At 32.9% G+C, this 27,013-nt stretch overlaps 1 protein-coding gene across 1 annotated transcript; it reads left to right on the top strand.

Annotated features, from left to right (window-relative positions):
* Positions 1–7,770: 7,770 nt before the first annotated feature.
* On the top strand, positions 7,771–14,075 carry LOC108489627 (squamosa promoter-binding-like protein 7). Its single transcript, XM_017794296.2, has 10 exons — positions 7,771–8,491; positions 9,725–9,897; positions 10,011–10,222; positions 10,320–10,394; positions 10,500–10,607; positions 11,140–11,257; positions 11,581–11,716; positions 11,905–12,064; positions 12,337–12,903; positions 13,324–14,075. The coding sequence occupies exons 1-10, from the start codon at positions 7,944–7,946 to the stop codon at positions 13,606–13,608; spliced, it is 2,382 nt and encodes a 793-aa protein (XP_017649785.1). The 5' UTR covers positions 7,771–7,943; the 3' UTR covers positions 13,609–14,075.
* Positions 14,076–27,013: the final 12,938 nt, after the last annotated feature.

The raw sequence follows: 27,013 nt of genomic DNA, 5'->3' as shown, positions 1-27,013 counted from the left end.
TTCGAATTGGTTGAAGAGCTTTTTTTAGCTCGTTTTAGACTCAAATTTGTTTGTATATCATGTTAAACATGGATTATGATTTGCTTTGTTGATTTATTGAATATATAAAATGTTTAATGTTTGGATTGATTGTTAAATGCTGCTTTTAGATGTAATTGTTTTGTTATATGTTGTAGCATTCTATAACTCGAGTCTGATGACCGGACCGGGTAAGGGGTGTTATAGATTTAGTATTTTTATTTATTTATTGGTCTTTCACATGTGTAATATTGACCACGTGAGTAATTTTTTATTTTAAAAATGCCACATAATTCAATTTAATGAAAGAATTTTAATTATGTTATAATTAAATTTTAATCGTTAAATAAAAAAATTTCTTTAAAATTAAAATAGAATAATAAAACCAAGGAAAAAAAATTTCAATTAAGGATTTTCAGTTTAGAATTTTAGCATGATTTCAAACATGAAAATTAATGAAAATTAGAATAATATAATAGAAAATAGGGCAAAATGTAACACCCCTTACCCTTGTCCGACGTCGGGACAGGATACGAGGCATTACCAGACTTAAACATACACATATATGAAAAATCGGGCCATAAAAAAATTTCGTTCAAATTAAAAACATTCATTCAAATTCATAATGTCCCTTATATGGGCTTACGAGGCCCAAAACATACTTCGAGGGCGGTACGAGGCTAAACCAAGAACTTACAAACTTTTTACAACACTTAGAAAATTTTCTAGTTTTGGAGAGTCAGACGCCCGTATGGGTAGGCCATGTGGTCACACACGCCTGTGTGGCTCGGACACGCCCTTGTCCCTAGCCTGTGTAACTCTCTATTTATGACGTCAGCAACATTTTAAGGTCACACGGCCAAGACACATACCCGTGTGCTAGGTCGTGTCTTCCACACGACTGAGACATACGGCCCTGTCTCTGTCGTGTGGCCAACACTTAGGCTATTTTCCAAGCCTTGGTCAACCTTAATCCCTCACACACTTATACAACATCAAAGGCATACAACATGGTATCCAATTAAAGATTAAGCATCCTCAATTAAGTTACAAACATAACATTTCCATGTCATCATACTTGTGTTTCTCATACTCATTTGGCCTTGTCTATTATAATACAACTTATGCTTTTATACCACGGTTATCATCATACTAATTAACTTCAACTTAATTATAGCAAACAAGTATAACCACATCACACAAGATTTCGGTACATATAAGCAAATGATCACATATCAAGGTGTTAGCACATTACACATGGATAAATAGGTTTACAAACCCATAACTAATATAAGCCACATCTCATGGCTATATACACTTGAATCATTATAAGCCAATACATTTGGTAAAACCATTAAACACATAACACAAAGTACTAAGTCTCTGTACATGCCACTCACTTCAAAACACTTAAGGTTTATTAATACCCCAACTTGATAATTTGATAGTGTGATGCTGCCTCCAAAGATCTCCAACCCTGAGCTAACCTGACAACACTAAAGAAATGGAAAAGAGTGGGTAAGCTATAAAGCTTAGTAAATCCGTACGAAAATAATAATAAGTAATTTATTAACATGCTTTTGTAAAATTCTTACAACATATTCTCAGGGTAACACAATCGAAGTTGCACATAATTCCATTATTTGCTCATATTCCAGCCAAGCTGTCTACTCGAGTCATAGTCACTAAATTATTAATATCTTGAGCTACGGATCTCCAAATTAAGATCTGCTAATTTTTCCTAAAACTAGACTCACATATATTCATCCTATAAAATTTTTAGAATTTTTGGTCTAGCAAATAAGTACAGTTTATTCTTTAAATTCTCCCCTATTTTGCTGTCCAATAGTTCCAACCCATCTTCACTAAAAATTAATTATCTCCTCATACGGGATTCAGATGATATTCCTATTTGTTTCTTTTGAAAATATACTCATCAAAGATTTTAAGAATATAAATTATAACCCATAATTATTCTTGTACAATTTTTCGTGATTTTCCAAATTTAAGATAGGGGAGCCCAAAATCACTCTGACCCTGTCTCACAAAAATTCAAATATCTCATAATATGAAATTCTTTTACTTACACCGTTTCCTCTGTGTGAAACTAAACTCAGTGTACTTTAATTCATGTTTTATTCAGTTTCTAATTCGATTTTCACGATTTTTTGTGGATTTTCAAAGTCGAACTACTGCTGCTGTCCAAAACTATTTTAGTGCAATATGATGATAACTATCATACGTTCATTTTCAACTAATCATGAACTCACCATTTCATGGATTCCATGTTCAATTACACAATGTAAGTTAGCATGATATTGTAACAAAATTCATAATCATAATTCATACATCTTAGCTCACCGAGGTCTCGACATTTCATAGTCTCAATAACCATAAGATTAGTGTTCATACTTGTACCCTTTCAACACTTTTCACATATTACTCCACTGCTTAACCATAATCTTGAATGGCCCATTGAACCACCTAGAATACTGAAGGACGTCACAATCATCATACACCAAATAAAGTACCAAAGCCATATCCCAGACATGGTCTTACATGGATCCACATGTCGACGCCATACCCCAGATATGATCTTATACGAAGTCTCATATCGGTGCCGATGCCATGTCATAGACATGGTCTTACACTAGCACACATATCACCGCTGAAGCCATGTCCCAGACATGGTCTTACACTGGCACACATATCAACGCCGATACCATGTCCCAGACATGGTCTTACACGTGATCTCATTAACCATGGTGTCATGATATCTGAATCCTAAGCATTCCTCACGATCACTCGGGGCTTCTTCGAATACACATCTCGTTGAAACTTGTCCCTAGGACCGAATCATATATCTCATGATGGTAATTAAGCTCATGATTTCACATAATGTTAATAATCATGATAATCGCTTTTTAACACAAATCACAATTCATCACATTGTCATCACACATCATAGACATATTGTAGATCACCTTTTATGCATAGCATACAATAACCTTTAGCTCAACAAGTTCAAATCAACTTACCAATTTAGATTCAATCACAATCAACGATAACTTATCGTAGGTACTTACTTGTCAAATTCTCGTCATATGCATCCGTATGACAACTCATTCAATTTATGAGACAATAATATAATTTATAATTCAAGTATGAAATTGCATTATTATTATTATTATTATTATTATTATTATTATTATTATTATTATTATTATTATTATTACATGAACTTACCTCGAATTCGAGCACGACTAATTATTCCATTTTATTCCATAATCTCTCGTACCTTCCCGATTTAAGTCCGAATCTCGTTTTCCTTGATCTATAATATCACATTTAGCTTGATAATTAGTGACATTAATCATCGTGACCCAAAAATCATATTATGGTAAAGTTATATTTTTGCCCCTAAACTTTGTCATATTTACACTTTTGCCTCTAAGCTCGTAAAATGATTTTTATTCAATTTCTTTGCACTTTAAGCCTAACCGAATCATTTTCATAACTATAACAGCCCACAATTTCCACTCAATCACACTTTTATGACATTTTTATATTTTTTTTTACAAAATGGTCCTTTTAGACATTTTCACCAAAAATCACTTAGTAAAAGTCGTTTATTTAACACTCAACATTTATTTTCTGCCATTAGACATCAAAACACATACATATCACTCATGGTTTAATTTTTAAACATGAATCCTAGCTCAAAATAATGTTAGAAATAAGTAAATCGAGTTACGGGGACTTAAAAAATGTAAAGAACATTAAAAACGAGGCTAGGATGCACTTACTATGAAGCTTGGAAGCTTGAACCAAACCCTAGCCATGGATTCCATGGTAGATTCGGCTGGAACAAGAAGAAGATGGACAATTTGACTTATTTTGGCTTTTTAATTCTTTTAATTATTAGATTACCGAAATGCCCCTAACTTAAAAATATTTTATTTCACCTATTTCATGCCCATTTTTGACCAAAAAATTAACCAATGGTCTAATTACCATATAAGGACCTCCAATTTAAAATTTCATAACAATTGGACACCTTTAACATGTAGAACTCAACTTTTGCATTTTTTAAGATTTAGTCCTTTTGACTAAATTGAGTGCCCAAACGTCAAAATTTTCGAACAAAATTTTCACAAAATCATCCCGTGAATTTTTATACCATAAAATATAATAAAAATAAATTTTTTAAGTCAGATTTGTAGTCCCGAAACCACTATTCCAACTAGGCCCAAAATCAAGCTGTTACACAAACTATATAATTAGACATCTAATTAGTAATATATATATTGTTTTAGTCATCAAATTATAAAAACTTTTAATTTCATCGCTAATGTTATTATTTAATTTTTTTTGGTCACCCACCATTAACGAAGTTTCTACCTAAATGTATTATTATACCAATTAAAAAAAAAAGATCACAATCAACAATTTTGTTAATGGTTTAACAAAGGGTGACCAAAACAAAATTGAATGATAACATTAGTGAGCAAATTAAAAGGTTTTGTAGTTCAATGATTAAAACAAAAATACATAAATGAAAAATTATAATAAAATAAAGAATTATAATAAAATTAAAAAATAGGGTAAACTAATTATATACTTTATCCTAAAAATAATAAAATTAAAAAAATAAATGAGGGAAAGAAATTAGTTTTGAATTTAATTGGCAATTGTAGGCTAGGTGTAAAATGCAATATGGATTTGGAATTAGAATAGTACATAAGGAATCTTTATGAAATATTAACTGAAAATTGATTCCTCCAATACTCAACATTAAGTAATTTGAAATCTTTGTTAACTGCATCAAAAGTGTTCTTTTAAAAATGGAAAATTCAAAATGCTGAGGTATGAAAATGAGAAAATGTCTAAATTTTTTATAAATAAATAATTTTTCAACAAACACAATGTAAGTTTTGATTTGTAAAATATCAATGGCGACAACACCACTAACCTAATATTTAGTTACATTTTCCAATATTCCAAAATTTAGAAAAAATCAAATGAAAAATTTAATATTTAGTTTGGTGCAAATAAGACTTACAGCATAGATTTTTATACAAACCCAAGGTTCTACTATCTTTGTTTTTATTTTTTTTTGAGATAATTTAGCTGGATTTTATTATTAAAATCTAAAAAACAAAGCCCCAAAACAGAAAGAAATCCAATACAAATAAAAATGAGCCAACTCAAGAACAACCCAAACTCAGTAGAAGGAGTTTGCTTTAGAAGCATCCAAGCCATCAGCAACAAGATAGTCACGACTCCTGAAAAAAAAAATTGTAAAATAACTCCATTAATTATCACACCTTCCTAACCTTCAAAAAAACTTTTCATCTACCGTCCCTCTTTCCTCTCCCATGTTTTTCAACTATCCCAGAATGCAGATTGACACAACGCACATAAGACATTCACACTCCTCTATCGGTCTCTTTCCACTAGCTCCTCGACGTAACCAGGTACCCCACTATTCATATCTCTATGTTTCCCATTTCTCAAGCCTTCTGTAGCTAACAAATGGGTTTTTATATAAACTCAAGGGTGAAATTAGAAAATTGTTTTAGGAGGGGTCGAATGAAATCTTATTTTTTAACAGTCTATATTTTTATAATTTTTAAAAGATTAAATTAATTTTTTATAATTTTAAGGGGTTAAAATATAATTTTATTTTTATTAATTTAAAATTTTAAAGAGCTTAAATACTAATTTCTCATTTTAAGGGGAGTAGGACTTCTGTCAGCTCCTAAATTTGCCTCTGTATAAATTCACCTTTTATTTTTAAACAATGTGAGATTCATAATCCTTCTACTAAAATATTAAAGATACATTTTTTATAAATAAACAGTCCGTTTTGATTAAAACATGGGCTGAAAATCTAAAAAAAAAACAAAACCAAAGTAAAACAGCAGTCTAAAAACAAAAATTAGCAACAACAAAATTAGGTAGAAAATAAAAAACAAACTTAGGAAAACTAAACACAAAATTTACAAGAAACGACTTCCAAACTCAACGAAAAAAGCAAACCAAAAATGGCCAAAACTTCCATAACTGGCAAACAGTGGCATCAATCAGAGACTAGGGTTGAGATTCCTCAAGAAAGACCACATTTCTCAACCAAGAACTTCAAAAAAAGAGGAGGGGACTACGGTGATTGGTGAAAATGGCAATCCAGATTGACTAGTTCCAAAACCTTAAGTGGAGCTTCTTTAACTCAAAAATAATCTTCCGAATGTTTCATACCTTCGGATGCCATCACATGCGTAGTAACATTACCTTCTTTCGCTACGAATTCGAAAGGACAGGATGTAAACCCTTTCAGCATGTTGAGCACATCCTAAATAATCGGCCTGAATTATCTTTCCCATACACATAACTCCCATATACATAACTCCTAACTAGGCGTAAAAGTTAAATTTTATAACAAAATATATTTTCTAATTAAGCTGATTTATTCACCAATTATCATTTGATTTATGATGAAATATATCAAGCAATTATGTTTCTAATTTAAAGGGTGTATCTAACCTCAAATGCAGATAGGTTAGCTATATAATTATTTCATTAATTCTAAATTCTAGTGAAAGAATGTTGTATTTTTGTCTTTATGAGAGATAATAAATAAAATTTTGGTTTTTTTTTATTTCAAATAAACTGAACAGCATAATTAAAAAATTCAAAATTCTCACTGGTAAAACCGACTTACATATTAATAATAATTGCTTCAAAGGCAAATAAACAGATTTCCAAGTTTTGAATTATAAAAATGAAAACTTTCAAATCACATTTTGAATCATCAATTCTTTATTTATGGTAACGACAACCATGATTTGATTGGACATAATATATATATATATATATATATTTTAATTTCAACTTAAATTTGTTTATTAAGATATGATGATTACAGGATAAGATACTACAATTCTATTCTCAACAAAAATATACAAGGCATCTTAGAATTAAATTGAATGAAAAGGTACAGTGCAAACAGTTTTAAGACAGCATTGAGGGGAAAGCAAAACCATAAAAATGCGTGACTTTTGAGATTTGACTTTGGTGAATCGGTTCTGAGCTTATTATTGTCTTATAAATATCCCCTTTTTTTGGAACAAGACATGTCATCATCTCGCCGCTTCATCTAATTTCGACAACAATTCTCCACCTTCCTATCCCACGCGCTTTCCTCCCCACGTATACCCTTCACGGCTCCACCCTCCGCGTGTCCTTCCCAGGCGCGTCACACCCTTATATACGATGTCGCCACAATAACCACATTTTCGTCATTTCCCATGACTCAAAAATGGTAAAAATAGAAATGATTTAAAACACAAAGGGTTTTTTTACAAAACATCCCCAAACTATTGTATATATTCTAAATTGATCTATAAACTTCAAAATATTATAATTGAAATTCAAAGTGGTTTTCCATCAGTCTAGACATTGATTTATAAGTTAAATATTAGTTCGGATTTGGAAAAGAATTTAAAAATAAAAAGCAATGTCAATAAAAATTTAGAATATATTTTTACAATATTAGATTTAAATAAGTATACATGTGTCTTAAATACATTACATGTCAAATTTGAGCTATAATTTAATATCCAAGTTAATGAGTAAATTGGTTATGATAGTGACACTTTCATAACTGAACTCAATTGGAGCGATTTGAAGTTTAAAGATTAATTTGAAATGTACACTGTAATTTGAGGACATATCATGGCATTAACCCAGAAAAAAATAAAAATAAAGAGCTGGAATCTTCGATACGAGTCGCCACCTAATGTTAATAAAAAACTCCGGGTATCGATATGACCCGACCGACCCGTTGATTTTGTCCCTTTTTCCCGTCAACCAATCCAACCACCAAAATAACCAAATCGTATGGACTTTGGGGATTTTTTTATATTATGGACCAAGATCCATCTCCTGCTACGCAAACGCCTCGTGGCGATCATCGGTCTGAGAATCGTAAAATGGACTTTCCGGTGACCGGACCTGAACTGACTTCCTCCGTTTGGGACTGGAATGATCTCCTCGAATTAACTTCTGACGATCACTTACCCATTTCCTTTGACGACTATGGTTTCTCTCCTCCTCCTTTAGACGCTCTGGCTGGCGATCCCAATACAGCTCCGGCGCCCGATCGTGTACGGAAGCGGGACCCGAGGATGACTTGTTCGAATTTCATAGCTGGTCGGGTCCCCTGTGCGTGCCCCGAGATCGATGCCCAAGTCGAGAAGCTTGAAGAGGAAGAGGCGGGGGCGCCGGGGAAAAAGAGGGCCCGAACCGGTCGAGTCGGGTCGGGGACGTGTCGATGCCAAGTTCCGGGTTGCGAAGTGGATATTAGCGAGCTTAAAGGTTATCACAGGAGGCATAGAATTTGTCTACGATGCGCCAACTCCAGCACCGTTTTGATCGATGGAGAAACCAAGAGATATTGCCAACAGTGTGGCAAGTAAGCTCTATTTTACACTATTTTCTTGTTCTTCTGCTATATCCCCCCCTCCCCCGGTTGCTTCTCAAATTTTAGGCTAAACACAAGTCTATCTACTTATAAATTAGGCTTTATTATTGAAATTTTTTGAAGGTTTTTGTTTTCATTATGAAATTCAATGCTTAGTTTCATAGTTTGTATATGTAGATGATTTTTTTTAACTAATTACTCTATTAATCGTTAACTGCACTTTAGGAAATGGGAAGAGGTTGGCAGAATTATTGAGTTGTTTCATTTTTTGGATCTCCTAGAGAGCATGGCTTGAAGGCTCATATATAGAAAATGTTAATAAGTTTTATTTCTTTTAACATTTCTGTGGAATAAAAGTGTTACCTCCTTTTTTCTTGCATTTGCACTTAAAAATTGTTCTCGCTATCTAAAATATTTTAAGTGGGTGTAATTTTTATGCAACTGTTTTTATACCCATTGTCTGTATAATTTACTTTTCCTACTACCCATCATTTTAACGAGTTTATGCCCACTTTCTTTTCATAACCATTTATAAATAAAGGTTTGAACGTTTCATTTGGGACTTTTTGATTTTTTGGCAAACTTAGCACTCTAAGGTTCTCTCTACAACTTTCTACAATCACAGCTACGTGCCTTCCGCCGCACTTGTTTTCTAGAATCTGCTTCGATCTTCCTCTCCTCCATCTCTCCACGACATCTCATTTTGCTAGATTTTAATGTCTCCTCACCTTACCAAAAGACCCTCTACAGTATATTTAGCTGTAGAAATGAAATTTTAGGGCGAAAATTAAATAGCAAAAGCTATGTTGCTCGGATTCTTCATTCTTGTTTAAGTACCAGTGTCCAACTCTGCAGACATAGGGAAGTGACATCTACGGATCCCTTTATACATGAAACTACTTAGAATCTAATTGTACCGTGTTCGATACGCAGTGTATCCAGCAAGCACTCCCAAGTCTGGGTAAGCAAATAACAATTGAACGGAACCTTTAGAAGTTGTAATCAATTTTTCATCTTTTTTTTTGCTGATGTTTACAGTTAGTGTTTTCTGTTCATGGAAGTGTATAGTCTAGAAGTGAATTTTGAAGTTTAAAACATGAATGGAGTTGTTCTTAATGGTAATTTTTAAGAGCTGGAATTCTTTTGGGTGGGGGCTGGGGTTGGGTTGGGTGCACGGCTATTGTTATTTATTGTATTGAAGTTTGTCTTTCAATTACTTTTCAGGTTCCACCTGCTGTCTGATTTTGATGAAGGTAAGAGGAGTTGTCGAAGGAAACTAGAGCGTCACAACATTAGACGGCGAAGGAAGCTTGTTGGTTCTAAGACTGCTGTCAATAAAGAATCTCAAGGTGCTATACAAAGCGATGGCATTGCTTGTGATGGTGAAGCAGGAAAAGGTTTTTAAAATTAGATTTAATGTTGCTGTTGTGGATAAATCATCCTTTTTCTTCTCTTTGAAACTTCAAGTTCTCCTTCCTTGTTGCATACCTTATTACTTTGTATCATTCAGATGGTTTGAGTGGCCTGATAGCTGAAGAAGAACCAGCCTTTGAGTCTGAAGAAGCTCTTGTTTCTGCTCATTGTTCGGCTCCCCTGTTGCAGGATATTCGTAATGATAGTGTTGTAACTCTTATTGACACTGAAACAGATGGAGGGAAAGATGATTCCAAGTTTTCCAATTCTGCTTCTTACTGTGACTGTAAGACGGCATACTCATCCATGGTGGGTTCTCCAATTTGTTCGCGCTAGCCATGTTTTATCTTCACTTTCTGTTGCATGTCTTTGTGTGTATATATATTGATTTTGTGTTTCATTATAGTGCCCTACAGGCAGGATCTCTTTCAAGCTTTATGATTGGAATCCGGCAGAATTCCCACGAAGACTTCGGCACCAAGTATTTTAAACAATTTTTCTTAACAGTTTAGTATTTAATTAGATCAAACGCTTCTGTGGTTAGAGGTCTGGGGAATTTATTAGCATTTGGCCAACTGAATTACAGATTTTTGAATGGCTGGCCAACATGCCTGTTGAGTTGGAAGGCTACATCCGTCCCGGTTGCACTATCTTGACTGTGTTTATTTCAATGCCAAACAATATGTGGGTGAAGGTAATGGTTTGATCAGATGGCTTTTTTAATCTCTTTCTTGGTTATATTTGGTCTGTTCATGACATCAATTTTTCAACTTCAAAGCCGATAACTTGTTTTTCCTTTGATCTCAATCAACAATGTAAAGAGAAAAAGCTTTTGCTGATATTACCTTAACTGCATAGTTCTTCAAAGTCTTGAGTTTTATCCGGTTTTGATGACTTGCTTGTTTTACCAGAAACAATGATAATTGGTATATGGTATATACATCAAATAATTTAGAACGTACATATGTAGTAATGTGGTAATTTTGATGCTTTCTATGGATGGAAATCAACTTTATGGACATATCAGAAATGTGCTATGTCTTGATACTTTTTATGCCCTTATTTGTATTTAGTTAATGACAATAATGAATAACAATTCAGGCCAACATTATGATTTTTCTTTTTCTGACTGAAAATTATCTTCTTGCGCTTGCAATTCTTTCCTTTTCTTTCATGTTTTTGGCAGATTTGTCAGATTTTAACTTTTTCTTTCTTCTACCAAACAGTTAACGGAAAATCCAATGGCCTACATGCATGATTTTGTCTTTAGACCCGGAAGGATGCTATATGGGAGAGGTTTCATGACTATTTATCTTAACAACATGATTTTCCGTTCTAGGAAAGGTGAGAATCAAATGTAATTTTTCACTAACACATTATATTAATTTTATTTTATGAAATTGATGTCTCCAAGCCTTGAAATGATGGTTGAAATTTCTGGAAGAGAATTTCCAGTGAATGAATCTTTTCCTTCATCATGGCCATCTGGTGGTCTCAAACCAAGCAATCTGCAGCTGGAGTTATGATTTTATATTTCAAAATAAGCTCTTGATTTCATGTTAAATCTAAACTGCTTCAGTTCCTGGTTTAAATTCTTTGGTCTTGTAGGTATCTGTATTTCGTTCATTTGGATCTCTTTGTATGATTAAGGTCTCTTGTATGTGCAGACGGAACTTCAATGGTGAAAATTGATGCGGAGGTGCAGGTCCCAAGACTTCATTTTGTTTATCCTGCATGTTTTGAGGCTGGCAAGCCAATGGAGTTTGTTGCTTGTGGAAGTAATTGGCTGCAGCCTAAATTTCGGTATGGATTTACCTTCATAAGTTATCATATGTATTTATCCAAAATTCACTTTCTTTCTGATCTTCATTATCCTTTTTTTCTCTTTCTGAAAACTTTTCAGTTGACAACTCTTATGAGTGATCCTTCTCTAACCGCTAATCATCCCCCTTATCTGATTAGTTGATGCATAAGAAATATGATTTTTACAGATTTCTAGTATCTTTTGCCGGAAGGTATCTGCCCTGTTATTATCGTGTTGCATCCTCACTTGTTCAGAGTAAAGATGATTCTCCTAGTTGTGATCATCAATTATACAAGATATACATCCCACAAACTGAACCGGATCTCTTTGGTCCTGCATTCATCGAGGTGGGTACCATGAAAGTTGTCTTAATATTTCAGTTGTCATCCCTTCTTAAGGAGAATATTTGACAAAATATTTCAATCCATGCTGCATCTTGCTAAATGAACAGAGAAGATTTACATTAAATACTTATCTTTCTATTGTTATAAATTATGGAATGAATTTTCCCCTTTGGTTGAGATACAAAATATATATCGATCTCAATGAAGTTTCAACGTAATATGTTTGAGTCATCTCTTGGGGTATTTCATTTTTCATATGTGGATTTCTTTTGTAGGTTGAGAATCAGTCTGGATTGTCAAATTTTATTCCTGTCCTAATCGGAGACAAGGAAGTTTGTTCTGAGATGAAATCAATACAGCAGAGGTTTGATGCCTCCGTTTTTCAAGAAAGATCGATTTTTTCTTCCACTGGGTCGTTGTTTGAGGCATGTGAAACGTTAACTTCTCAACACAGAGCTTACTCTGAATTTCTCTTAGATATAGCATGGTTATTGAGGGAGCCTACATTGGAAAATTTTAAAGAAACTATGGCCTCTTCTCAGATTCTAAGATTCAATCGTTTATTGAGCTTTCTCATACAAAATGAATCAACATTCATCTTGAAGAAAATATTACAAAATCTGAAGATTGTGGTGGAGATGATCAGGTTTGATGGAACTAATGATTCAGATGTAAGGTTATTACAGAAATATATGAATCATGCTAGAGATATCCTAAGTAACGAACTTCAGAAAGGTGAAATTCCCGTCTTTCGTTCAGAGTACATTGAGCAAGAAAGAAACCAGGTTTCTCAAAGCAGTTTCGATAACAATGAGCTATCAATTGTTCCAAATATTTCTCAGGTGAGGACTCAATTTTGATAAATTAGCCAAATTTACTTTCTTGGCTCTGTATATTGTGATTCAAAAAATATTCAAGGCCTCAAAGTTTGTCGAGTGTTCTACAGATCTTGTGTTATGCCTCAGAACTTTTAAGAAATATGATTTCTAGTGCATGAAATTTTAAGAGGGATTTCAAAAACCTATATTTCATAATAGGGGTATATGTCCGATTCAAGTATGTTCAAATATTTTAGAAGTTTTTTTCCTTTATTTGGATATCGCAGTCATGTTTGAATAGGTTTTTGAAATGGATGTTGGATGAAGAGTTGAAGAACTTACGAGGAAACTATGAGGGATTTTGAAACTGATATTTCATAATACCTAGCTTTTACATATTATACATAATTTCAATGCTTATAATGAATGATTTTCTATTTGCAGGTTTTGGAGGAGAGAACTAGTAAACTACAGACAATAATGGCAGCACCTACTCCCAGTGAAACTGTTCCACTTTTAAACAAAGAAATTATCATGAATGTGAACCTCAGCAAGGATTACTCGAGAAAATCGTGTGGATTTGCTACCATGAGATTGAGGTCCCGTCCGGCTGTAATCATAATTGCTGCTACTATCATTTGCTTAGGCATGTGTGCAGTCATTTTCCACCCCAACAGAGTTGGTGAGTTTGCAGTAACAATACGCAGGTGTTTGTTCGACAGGGTATAAGGGGGTATATGGACAAAACAATTAGTGCATGCGACCAGGGACGAGGCATGCTTGGACCATTGCTTTGTTAGGATGTAAATATATGTATGTTAGTGTTTGATGAAATCAGGGTGTTCGAAAACATCCTCCAGTTTTGAGATGGGTTTCAGAGGATTTGACACTGTTGCCTGAATCCAAGTGGGCGATGTAGGTGTAGAAAGGTAATTGACTTTTCATATTCCTTGAAGTTTATCAGTACAATAATTCAGACATGGTATAGAGTCCAAGTACAGTAGATGGGAACATGAAGGTTGTTGAATCATGCAAGAGGGACTCTTTTTTTTTTTTTCATCATTGTAAATCATATAAACTACAATTGTTAAGCAGGTTTAGGTGCTGCTATTTTCCTGTATTTGTCTAAGCACTCTCCATATGCAAAGAAACTCCCTCTTTTTTTGAAATTTAATTAGATTTGTGAGCTTCAGTAACTCCCGTGTGTGTATATATATTTATATGAAGAGGGATGCTTATATCTGTAAAATTAACATTATGTTCGGATTAAAAGTAGTAAAGGAAGGAAAGGAAAAGAAAAAGAAAGGAGTGGGAAGTTAAAAAAAAATTATTAAGTAATTTTAATAGTCATATAAAGTAGTAATAATAAATATAAAGTCTACAAAAAATTCTCCTAGTCTCTCTGCTTTTTCTCATTTTGCAAGCGTGAGGAGATCTTCCTTTGTCGGTTTCCGCTGCCGGCGCCCCCTCTCTCCTTTCCTTTTTCTCTCTCTTATCCTTTTCTTTTCTTCCCCTGTTGTTTTCTTCGTCCCTTGTAGATGGGTCGTGCGCAGTGGGTCTCCCCCTCTCTCGCCAACCAGTGCTCTCTGCGGTAAGGTGATCACTAGTTGGCTCCGTTTCCTGTTTTGGAGGTGATATGAATCTATTAAAAGTAAATTCCTACGCCTAAATAGAATATAAATTTGAGTGTAGGGAGTAGAGTTAATCTCGAGATTGGATATCTAAAATTGTTTTATCTAAAATTAATTTTTTTATAAAATGACCATAAAAGTTAATTAATTATTTAAATAACTTTTTTTTTATAAAATATGAAAATAATCTAAAATCTACAGTAAAATTTAGTAGAGTCAAAGTATTTGGAGCTATTAACATGTCACATCAGTAATTTATATTAAAAAATTATTTTTTTGGTGAAATCATGTAGAATGACGCCACTTGTATAAATATTAGAGAAATACTGTGATTTTTAAAAATATAAAGGAGATTTTACCAGTTTTTTCTTTTCTGATGGAGTCAAATAAATTGGTGCAATTAGATTTCAAGAAATTACCTCTTGACACCTTACTTCCCTATTAAAACATCTAAACGCCAATTTTTTTTTTCCTTCAAGTCAGTTTTCTAAATTGTCCTTTTACTTTTTTTCTTTCTTTTTAAGTTTTATTTATTTACTTTTTTTAAGTTTTTTATTTGTCCTTATTTATTTTATTTATTTGTTTATTATTAATTTTAAAAATTTGAAATATATATTTGAAATGTTTTATAATATATTTTTAAAATTTTAAATATATATTCTTAAAATTATTTTTTTAAATTTTAAATATTATTTTTGAAATTTTAAATATATTGTTTAATAATATAAAACATTTAAATATTTCAAAAAATGACCTTTCAAATTTTGTTATTAGTTTTATAATATTTTAAATATTAAATATTTTTAATTTGTTTTATAATATTTTAAATATTTTTAAAATATATTATTTTTAAAGATATGACCTTTCAAATTTATTTTTTATAATATTTTAAATGTATATTTTAAATATTTTCTAATTTTAAATATAATTTTTATAAATTATTAATTTTAAATTAATTTTAAAGATATTCAAAAGTTTTTAAAATTAAATTTAAAATTTTAAAATTAATACTTTATTTGGTGGAGCCATTTAGAATGGTTCCATCACTTTATATTGTATTTTTTAATATAAAAATTTAATATTTAATATTTTATTTTTCCACCACTTGGTTCTCTAGCATATATAGAATGGTGAAATTATTGTGTTCAGTAGGAGAGTTCAAAAAATCTATTGAAGATGAATAATGATGTGTTTTTGATGTTTTTATAGTGAAATTGTAGAAGGTGATGTTGGTTATGTATTTCAAAGTCGGCAAAGAGTAGGTTTGCGATTCAAAAAGAAATGTTAAGCTAGCAAAAATGAAAATGAAGGTTAGTGCAAAAATAGCTATACGTTGTAGAAGGGTGGTGTTTAGATTATTTTACAAGTTTCCAATCTCTACAGATCCGTTCAAATTTTGTGAGATGCAGCTGTTAGATGATGATGACTTGGGCACTATGATGGAAATATGGTGGTCGATTGAGAGTGAGAACCCCCAACCAGTTGAGTTATTTATCGAGTTAGCAGACTTAGAGCCTGTTAAGAATGTTAGTCCAATAAATCAACATTGCAAATTTGACTTTGATCTTAATGTCGGATGGACAGACCAATTAGAATGCGAAGGGACATTGCAGATACCCAAAAATCCTAATTATGGTAGTAGTTCGTATAACAACCCTATTCCCGGTCCCCATCTACAAATACATCCAGAGGTGATAATAAGCACAGAGGAAAATGTTAGAGAAAAGACCAATAATGGTGAAGATTCTGATCAAGACGTTGAAGATTTTATTGACCCCGATGTTGATGAGGTTCCGGACAGTATCGATGATGAAGGTCCGGAGGAGGTTGAAGATGTTTATGGCCCTTCATTCAGTAACCCGAGTCGTGGCATTATTTTATGAAATGAACCTGGGGGCGACAAGCTGAATGTAGATATAGATGCAGCTCAATTGGACTAGAGAGAAATCTAGAAAGTAATGATGATGTTGGTGATATTTTAAAATTCCTGTAATGACCCAAATTTTAAGGTCATTGGAAAAATTGAAATTTTCGGGTCATTATTTTTGCAAAATAAATTCGTAAATATTTATTAGAAATATTTCCGAAGCTAGTAGTGTAGTTGATTATACTTTGATTAAGTGAATTAGCTTGAATTAAGGCTAATTTAGTGAAATGACTAGATTGAATAAAGGAAAGCCGAGGGACTAAATTAGTAGTTAGGTCATAAGGTGACAAATGTATGGTAAAAATAAATAAAATGTGTAAAAATATAAATGGTACTCATGTAATAAACATGTGTATTTACTTATTTTATAAGAAAATAATAAATGATTAAAGTATATTATAATAATATAATATAATAAAGTAATTAAATAAAACAAATAAAGAAAAGAAAGAATGAAAATGAAACGAACAGGGAAAGAAAGAAAAAGGGAAAGAAAAAGAAAAAGAAAATTTAGGGTTTTAGAGTTCCAAGCTTGATTGGTAAGTCAATTTGATCCATTTTCTTGTAATTTTGATGTCTATGGAATCCTAGGAAAGAATACTACTTGAGTTATGTTGAAATTTAGAAAGTTATTGAATTTTTAGATGTTGATTAAGTTGAATAAATGGAAGAATTAAGTGTTAATTTGATGGCAATTCAAGTTAGAAGTAGGAGAAGGATTAAATTGTGAAAGAAAATATAGGTCTTGCAATAATAGGGATTGAATTGAGAAGATGTTATAATTAGTGTTTTATGCTGTAAAGTTAAGAGTTGGAATAGTTTAAAATGATAATTGGATGAAAATATAGGATTTGTTTTGAAGAAAAAGAATGGTTATGGTGGAAGGACTAAATTGGAATTTAAGTAAAAGATACATGGAAATACAAAAGTGTGTTATTAAATAATATATATTGATAATTTTAAATGTTAAATTTTATGTAGCCAAAGTAGCACCGGAAACATCATCGAAAAAGGGAAAGGAGAAAGTGAACGAGGATATCGGGTAAACTCGAGAAATTTGGTTTGTATTTCTATAAACTATGCTTAATGATTTAATACAACGTAATTGCTATTCTTAGTAGTTAGAATGTATAATGAATGATATGATAGAAATTATTACTGCTTTTGTATTGAAATGTAACGATTTGTACACCCTATTTTCAAGTGTCGAACTAGTCGGATATAATTGGCATGCCATAGGATTGGAAGTGTTCAGGGATATTCCGACTGTGTGTCGATAAGACACTATATGTGTCGACTATTGTGACTGTTCTGGATTCGTTTCGAAGAGGTACTCTGTACCTGACTATGACTATTACTGCTACTGTTACTATTACCCTATGGTGTATTCCGGTTTCGGTCGATGAAACACTATACATTGTCCCTGGTGTGTGGGTTGGATCCGTGTATCCGTCCAGGTTCGAGTTATGTTAATAGGGGTAATTGAAAGTACTAAAGACAAAGACTGACTGCTATTGATTATGTGACTGTGACTGTGACTGTTATACAAGTATTGAAAGATATTGAATGATATGAAAAGTATAAAAAGAATTGTTTAAATACATTTAAGAGCTATAAGTTAAAGGTGAGTGATGAAGCTAACAAGATTATGAAATAAAAAGTTATGTTACAATGTATATACATAGCTTATTATTGTTTTAATTATTAGTTTATAGAAATACCACTGAGTGTATACTCAGCGTACGGCATGTTTCCATGCTCAGGTCTAGGTATGAAAAAAAGTTAAGGACTCAGCATACAAGCCAATCCCGGACTTAAAGTGGTGAATACTTTTCTTTTGGTAAAATGACATGTACCTAGGTCGTTAAGGTGTTATTTTGTATATGATAGTGTATAAATGTGAAAGTTGTTAAAGCATGGTATGAAATATGCATATCTTACATGAGTTTGACTAGTACGATAATATTGTATAATTTTGATATGAATTGTGGTACATAATTCTTAAGAGGTATTGAAGTGAATGAATGAATATTTGCTAAGTTTGAATGGCATAATGAATGATATTTAATTTAAGAACTATTAGTAAATGTTTAGGCATGAAATAGATGTGTTTAGCATGTGAAAATAGCTTAAAAATGGTCAAAAATCATGTTTTCACAAGGCCAAGTCACATGGGCGTATGCCCAGACCGTGTGAATAAATTAGAATCTGCCCATGGCCTGGCCCCACGGCCATGTCCCAGGCCACATGGGCTTGTGCCCCTATCTTCAAGAAAAAATTTCTAAAGTTGCCAGTTTAGTTCCGAATCACTTCTAAAACATATATTGGGCCCTGTAGGCCCATATTAGAGACTTTAAGATGAAATTTGAAAGGTTTTGATTTGTAATGAAAATTTATGACTCGATTTTGTATAAATTCTAGTGTATAAGTCCAAAAATGCCTCGTAACCCTATTCCGGTGATGGTTTGGGGTTAGGAGGTGTTACAATTTCATTCTTGAGTCATCACTTAATTTGGTAAAATTGTAATTTAGTCCCTCATAATTCTTCACCTATTCAAATTGGTCCTAATTTATCAATTTTCTTTAGTTTTTAGATCATTCCACCCTTAAAATATTTGCACTATTACTCCTTCAACTTTTTCATATTTACACTTTAATCCCTCAAATTTTGAGTATTTACTCTTGGGCCATAAAACTTTTCTCACTTTTGCAATTTAGTCCTTTCTTGAATCAATATGTCATAAAATACATTTACCAGTGACATAACTCAAATTTTCTATTCTTTTCACTTTATTTCCTTATTTTACTATATTAATGAGAAAATCGAATGAATTTGATTGATTGAATTATTGAAAGTATGAAAAAAAAAGTGGAATTAAGAATTGAAATGTGAATTGAAATTGAGATATGAGATTGAAAGCTTGAACCAATGGTTTATGAATTGATTAAAGATAATATAGATGATAAATGATGCCATTTGATGTAAGACTATTGTTGAGATATGAAATTAAAGCATAAATTAACACATATGACTTATATTGTTACATGTTTGATGTCTATTATTTATTATAGTTTTATAATTTGAATTATGGTAATACCATTGAGTATAGACATACTCGATTATGCGGTTGTATTAATATAATTCAAATTATTTATTATTATTAAATGTTAAATTTAAATTATGTATATAGGTAAGAGAAGTATGAGGTAGTGTTATTGTTGAATTGAATGGAAATTAAATTGAGTTATGAATGAATTGAAAGTGAAATTGGAATTAGAAAGTGATATATGAAGTACATGATAAAGATTATTAGTGAATTTTGAAATATATTACATGTATTAAAGAAAGAGAAGATATAAACATACAGGTTATTAGGACAATGATTAAATTGTAAAGTATGTAAAAGCATTATGCTAAAAGTGTAAAAGTGATATGTGTGCATAATATAATTTGCCCAAGAAGATGAGATTAGATCTACTAAGATATTAGTGGTATTCCATTAAGAGACTCTAGCGTATTATTCGATAATAGCACGTTGGTACTCACCAAGTGCTCTCTGATTAATAGTGCATAATAATACACTTCTATATCTGTTTCGTATATCCTAAGTGTTCTGTTTAGTCTATTGGACCTCTTATAAAAAGGTAAGCAATTTTCGTTATAAGTTATGTTCGCAATATTGAATTAAAAATAAATTATGAAATGAAAGGATAGGGAATGGATATAAATGATAAACTAGATGAATATGTGCACAAAGAAGCTATAGAATTATGGAAATAATGAAGTTCATGATCAAAAGAAAATAAGGAAATTTCGAGGACGAAATTTCTTTTAAGGGGGAGAGAAATGTAACACCCAGAAAATTTCTACAGTAAGATATTATCCTTAATATAGTAAAATAAGGAAATAAAGAAACAAGAAGAGGAAAATTGAGTTTTGTCACTGGAAAGTATATTATGACATACTGATTCAAGAAAGGACTAAATTGTAAAAGTGAGAAAAGTTTTGTGGCCCAAGAGTAAATACTTAAAATCTGAGGGATTAAAGGTAAATATGAAAAAGTTAAAAGACTAATAGTGAAAATATTTTAAGGGTGGAATGATCTAGAAACCAAGGAAAATTGATGAATTAGGACCAAATTGAATAGGTGAAGAATTATGAGGGACTAAATTGCAATTTTACTAAATTAAGTGGTGACTCAAGAATGGAATTTTAAAAGATCACAAAGGGCAAAATGGTCAATTGGAAGAGAGAGAAATCTAGAAAGTAATGATGATGTTGGTGATATTTTATAATTATTTAATTAGATAATAATTATTTATTTAATATTTTAATAAGATATTTTATTATTTTTGTGACAGCCCCAAAACGACCCTAGTCGGAATGTGGTTTCGGGACCACAAAACCGAGGCATAAAAATAATTAATTGTTATATTTTATGCTTACTATGTGTGTACATGAATATGTGGAAGTTTCATTCTCTAATTTTACCAAATGTATGAGAAATTATTAAATAGGGATCAAGGTGAAACATGGTAAAAAAATGATAGGCTAATTTGTAATGGCTTATTTGTGCATGTTGACACAAAGGTGGACTTGCATGTCAAAATTGCCCAAATTATTCTATAGTGGCCGGCCAAGATGGGTGTGATGGGCAAAGGAAAACATGTTTCCAACATGTTGGGTTAGTGAGGCATGTTGGGAGCAATTAAATAATGTGTTAGCATTAAAGAAAAGGTTGACAAAAAAATGGATGGATGCCCCTTGTTGCCGTGAGTAGAGGAAAAGAAAGGAGAAAATTTGTTCATCCATTCTCAATTCTTTGGCTGAAAATACTAAGGGAAAAGGGAGGATTTTTGCTCCATTTTTGGTTTAGAAGAGATCTAGAAGGAGATTTGGCTATACTTGCATCAAGATTAAGGTATGTATGAGGTTGTGTCATGAGATTCATGCATGTTTTAGTTGCTAACTTGATGTTCATGTTAGCCATGGTTCAAATCCTTGTTATGCCATGGAAATGGTATTTGGCCAAGGTTGATATTGTGTTAAAGCCATTGCATGCTAAATATGAAGCTTGTTGATGATGCATGTAATGATGGATTGACTACTCTTGAATTTTCTCTTAGCATTCTTGAGTAAGACATGGAGTTCTATGTTTAACCATGACCGAAAATTGAAAGGGATGGTGTGTGATGTATTCGGCCATGGTATGCTCATAAGTGCGATTTTTGCTTGTTGCATGATAGGTAAAATTTGTGTTTTGATATATGTTTATATGTGATGATGTTTGGTTTTGAAGTATAAAATTGGCTAACATGGACATGCATATTCGCCACAATAGGGGAATTGTTGTGCATGCATTCGGTTAGAGGCAAGCATAATGATGCCTATTCTTGAAGTAGGTAATCGGCTACCTTGATGTGAGCTAAGGCCGAATGTGTGCGAAATTAAAGAAAATTGACTAAAGTGCTTAGTTATGTGATGTTGGGTCAATGATATGTGTATTCGGCCAAGGCTAGCAAGTGAGACTTTAATAAGTTGAAATTGTTTGAATTAGCTCAAGAGCTTAGAGGGCCACAATTGGATAAAGGAAAGGAAAAAGTGATCGAATAGCCGTTGAAGCCGTTTGACAACATCCGAGGTAAGTCTTCGAGTAATGACCCTACTTGAATTATGTGAAATGAAATATGGATGTGTAATGATTATTGATGTATGTGTGTATGAGTATTTGAATGGTACCCGGGCTAAGTCCCGAAGGCAATTATGCTAGTGATATGTTTGTGTTTGAGCCTTAGTAACTGAAAATGAAATATGGATGTGTAATGATTATTGATATATGTGTGTATGAGTATTTGAATGGTACGGGCTAAGTCCCAAGGCAATTATGCTAGTGATATGTTTGTGTTCGAGCCTTAGTAACGAAAATGAAATATGGATGTGTAATGATTATTGATTTATGTGTGCATGAGCAATTGAATGATACCGGGCTAAGTCCGAAGACATTTATGCTAGTAATTATATCGGGTTAAGACCGAAGGCAATTGTGCTAGTGACTATATCCGGGCTAATACCGAAGGCATTTGTGCAAGTTGTTATATCCGGCTAATACCGAAGGCATTTGTGCAAGTTGTTATATCCGGGCTAATACCGAAGGCATTTGTGCAAGTCGTTATATCCGGGCTAAGACCGAGGGCATTCGTCGTGTGGTTATATCCGGTTGTATTCGAAGAAGCTTGGGTTGAAGGTGGCGTTGGTTGCTGTAATAAATCCAATTAGTACGCTCGAAAAGCCCAAAGGATAAGGTATGTTTACATGTGCAATGGAAAAGTCGATCGTTTGAAATAATATTCGTTCAATCGACTAACGAATTTTCAGCTCTTGAAATGGGTTGATATCTTGTGAATGTATATATTGATGAAGTGTGAAGTAGGTACGATTATGTGAATGTGTATTAATAAAGTGATTCATTTGGCTATGTGAATGTAATGCTTTAGTCAAAGCCGATTTCATTACTTGAGACTTACTAAGCATAAAAATGCTTACCCGTTGCTTTGGCTCTCTGTTTTATAGATTTTGCTCGTTAGCGATCGGATTCGGGATCATCGAAGTCGAAGTCAACCACACTATCAAAGCCCTTTTGGTACTCCTTTAGTTGAATTTTGGATATGGCATGTATAGGACTACCCTTGGTTGTTTTCAAGTATCTTTGTGATGTATATGTGTACGGCCATGCGAAAATGGCTCGTAAAGGTGGAGTATGGCATTAGACCATTCAATTTGTGGTTTGTATTTATATATGGTTTCATGATGTGATTATGGATTGGAATGGGAGTGTTAGTCACATGATCAGCCATTGGAATGGCTAAATATGATCATAAGTGGACCTATGTATGACAAGACTATAGTTGGTCCATAGAGACTACAATTTAGGTAAGGCCTACCTTAAAACAGATGCTACCAGCTGCAGTGACGTGAATGTGAAAATCACTAAAAATAGTAGGAATGGTATTAAATAGTGAATAAATTATGTAAACGAACCTTGATGGATCTATTTTCATATGAAAGTAACGAAACGATCATATGATCAGTTTACTAAGAGATATTAAAGTTCTCGTGAGACAGGGCCAGAACGGTTTCTGGATCTCCTGTCTTGAATTTGAAAATTTACCACAAATTATCCAGAAGGAATTAGAAGTCATGCCTTATATGTACAGATTCCTTTTTGAGTCTAGTTTCATTAGAAACAAACGGCATCAGCATTGAAGCCTTGTACAGGGAGATATTCCAGTTGTAACGCGCGAAGGTCAGTGTAGTCGACCCCTGTGACATGGGTGACTTTAACTAATAAACTGTACCAATTGGCCCGACCAAAAATTCTAGAAATAAATACAGGGATGTATATATGAGTCTAAATTCAGGGAAAATTTACGGAATCAGTTTCCGATTTTTGTAACTCGAGATATGCCTTTTAAGGCGACAGTGACGCAGTTTTCCAGCTTGCCCGGAAATGTCAAATTGGTCGGTGCTATAAGTGGGTTTGGCTTGTTAACCCCTCGTGTCCGACACCGGCAACGGGCTCGGGTTCGGGGTGTTACAATTTTATTTAGTCTATATATATGTGTGTGTGTGTGGAAAAAAAACACACAGACACTCCATCATTGTCCATGCATCCCACGTTAGAAAGAAGTGAAGAGAATAAAGAAACTTTTTATTATTTACAATTTAGTCCTACCAAAAATTCACCATTTTCACCTAGAAATCAAAATAATTTTCATGGTTACCAAGAAAGAAAAATAATAAGGAGACTATGAGAAGCTAGAATATCAAGTTAGATTCAAGAAATAGAAGCTGGAGGAGAGAGTAAATCAAGTTAAAAGATTGGAAACAATAAGACAAGGTAAGAACATCAAGATTTTCATGTATTTTTAAGTTTGATATTATTGAAAAAGCATGGAAATGAAGCTAAAGTAGAGTTTTATTATATATGGTTCTATGTTCTTGATATATTAGTGAAAAGAAATAAGAGAAAGTGGTGGGAAATATTGTAGAGAAAGGAAATAAGGGTGTTATAAACTTAATAATTAACATTTTGCACTAAAACAGTTTTGGGCAGTGGCAATAATCTAACTTTAAAAAATCTCCAAAAATTTTAAAAATCAAATTAGAGAATTAATAAAATATTAAATTAAATATTATTAAGTCTAGTTTCTTATAGAAGAAACCGTGTAAGCAATGGAATTGTGAATCATGAGATATAATAAATTTTGTGAGACAAGGTCAGAATGATTTTGCGTTCCCCTGTTTTGACTTTGGAAAATCATCAAAATTGGATAAAAATAATTAGGTTCTTAAAATTATATGTTTAAAATCCTGAATGAGTCTATTTTCAATAGAAACAAATTAGAACATCATCTGAATCCTGTAAAATGAGATAATTAATTTTTAGTAAAGAAGGGTCAGAACTGTCAGAAAGCAGAATAATGGTGACTTTAAAGAATAAAATGTACTTATTGGATTAACCAAAAATTCTGAAAATTTTATGGTAAGAAGATACATAAGTATAGTTTCATGGAAAATTATCAGATCTTAATTTCGAGTTCTGTAGCTCAAGATATAAGTAATTTAGTGACTATGACGCAAATGGACATTTTGAATATACATATAAGTAAATAGTGAAATTATTAATAATGTTACTTGTAGCATGTTATATAAATTAAGGCTGTGGAATGGCCCTAAGGATGAAATCATCATTAATTAAAAGTTTAGGGGTAAAATGGTAATTTTGTTTAGAGCATTAATTAAATGTATTAGAACATGAAATAAATGAAAACGACGATCAAATTTATTTATAAAGATCTGGATGACTCGAATACGAGACTTGAACGTGGAAAAGAAAAGATATTGGATTAATGAAATTATAAACATGAACAAGCAACGAGGTAAGTTAGTGTAACTTGAATTGTATTTTTAAATGCATGAAATATCGATATAATGGATTACCTGATTTATGTTTATGAAGAAATGGCAAGAGAATGATATTTATCATGACATGTAAATATGTGATTATCTTTGATACGTTGATACGAGGAAATTAAGTATATTGAGACGAGTAATAAATTCAAGTAAAACATGTCGAGAAAAATAAGTACGTTTAAGGGACAATATGTTTGATTTTAATTGGTTCCAAATATGAATGTTAGATGAAATAAAATATCTGATAAATAAATTGGTAACTCCGGTAAATAAATTGGTAACTCCGGTAATGCTCTGTAACTCTATTCTGGTGATAGATTCGGGTTAGGGGCGTTACAGCTTGCATCCGAGTTCACTAAGTACGCCGATATAGTACTTGCTCATAGATTGGCGTTAAATTCGCTGTTCAAGGAGTTGTTTGTTAGACAACAGTTTGAGAATAAGGCGGATTGTGTGTTTGCTATCAGAAAATACAACATGAAGTTGTCGATTGATTACAAGGTTGCCAAATTTACACCTACATTATATGTTGGAGAATATTGAACAGCCGACGATGAGTGTGGTTGGTGAGTCCGGGCTGCATTTATACAGAGGACTTAACAGTGGCAAATACAAAAATTGGAAGGGCGTCATACATGTGCTGTCGCACTTATGTCTCAAGATCACCGTAAATTGGATGCCAAAAGTATTTGCAACTGCATCATGCCACTAGTGAAAGATAGCCCAATCATTCCTGTGTCGACATTGATTGCGAATATGCAAACTCGATTTCAGTACAGAGTGTCGTACAGGAAAGCGCGGTAGGCAAAAAAAAGGCCATGCAACAATTGTACGGCGATTGGGATGAGTCATATAATGAACTTCAGGGTTGGATTTCAGCGATGGTGAAATACATCCCAGGAACTGTTGTGGACTTGCAAACGTTGCCTTATAGAGGCTCGAATGAACAATTGGAACTGGGGAGAAGAGTTTTCTGTCGACTGTTCTAAACTTTCGATCCATGTGTTAGGGGGAAATGACTATGGAAAATACACGCAGATATTTCTTATTGCGGTTGCACAAGATGGTAATGGAAATGTACTACCGATCGCTTTTGCCATCGTGGAGTCGGAGAACTCCGAATCATGGGAATATTTCATTCGGAACTTGCAGAGACATGTTATCAGGCAAGACAACATTTACATTATCTTCGACAGACCGAAGGGTCTTATTGCTGCGATTCGGTAATCTGAGGTTCCGTGGAGGTTCGTCTATTGTATTCGTCACATCGCTTTCAACTTTCGCAATGAGTACAAGAAAAAAGACTGGTGTTAATGAATTGTAAACATGGGTTAAAATATCGTATTTAAATTGGTATTTGTAAATATTTCGAGTCCATTTCCTAATTGGGATGGTAACGCATTTTATTGGAATACATACGTAGGATACGAGCTGGAAGCACACTGATTCAGACATAAGTTGGCGAGGTTAGAGACTGATATGGTGGGGTCCAAGTCTTCTCTCAGACAGTGGTTGGGTAGCATGGAGCCGTGGCAATGGGCTCAATGTTTTGACGAGGGGTACCGGTATGGTCATATGACAACTAACCTCGTTGAGGCCGTT

The sequence above is a fragment of the Gossypium arboreum genome, chromosome 10, assembly GCF_025698485.1.
Source record: "Gossypium arboreum isolate Shixiya-1 chromosome 10, ASM2569848v2, whole genome shotgun sequence".
In the NCBI taxonomy this organism is placed as follows: domain Eukaryota; kingdom Viridiplantae; phylum Streptophyta; class Magnoliopsida; order Malvales; family Malvaceae; genus Gossypium; species Gossypium arboreum.
The sequence above is the reverse complement of the archived record's forward strand: the minus strand, read 5'-3'. Positions and strand labels throughout refer to the sequence as shown.

Coding starts and splice junctions, on each gene's coding strand:
- LOC108489627 (XM_017794296.2), top strand. CDS start 7,944: ATGGACCAAGATCCATCTCCTGCTACGCAAACGCCTCGTGGCGATCAT. Junction 8,492..9,724: donor TATTGCCAACAGTGTGGCAA/GTAAGCTCTATT, acceptor ATTACTTTTCAG/GTTCCACCTGCTGTCTGATT. Junction 9,898..10,010: donor TGATGGTGAAGCAGGAAAAG/GTTTTTAAAATT, acceptor TGTATCATTCAG/ATGGTTTGAGTGGCCTGATA.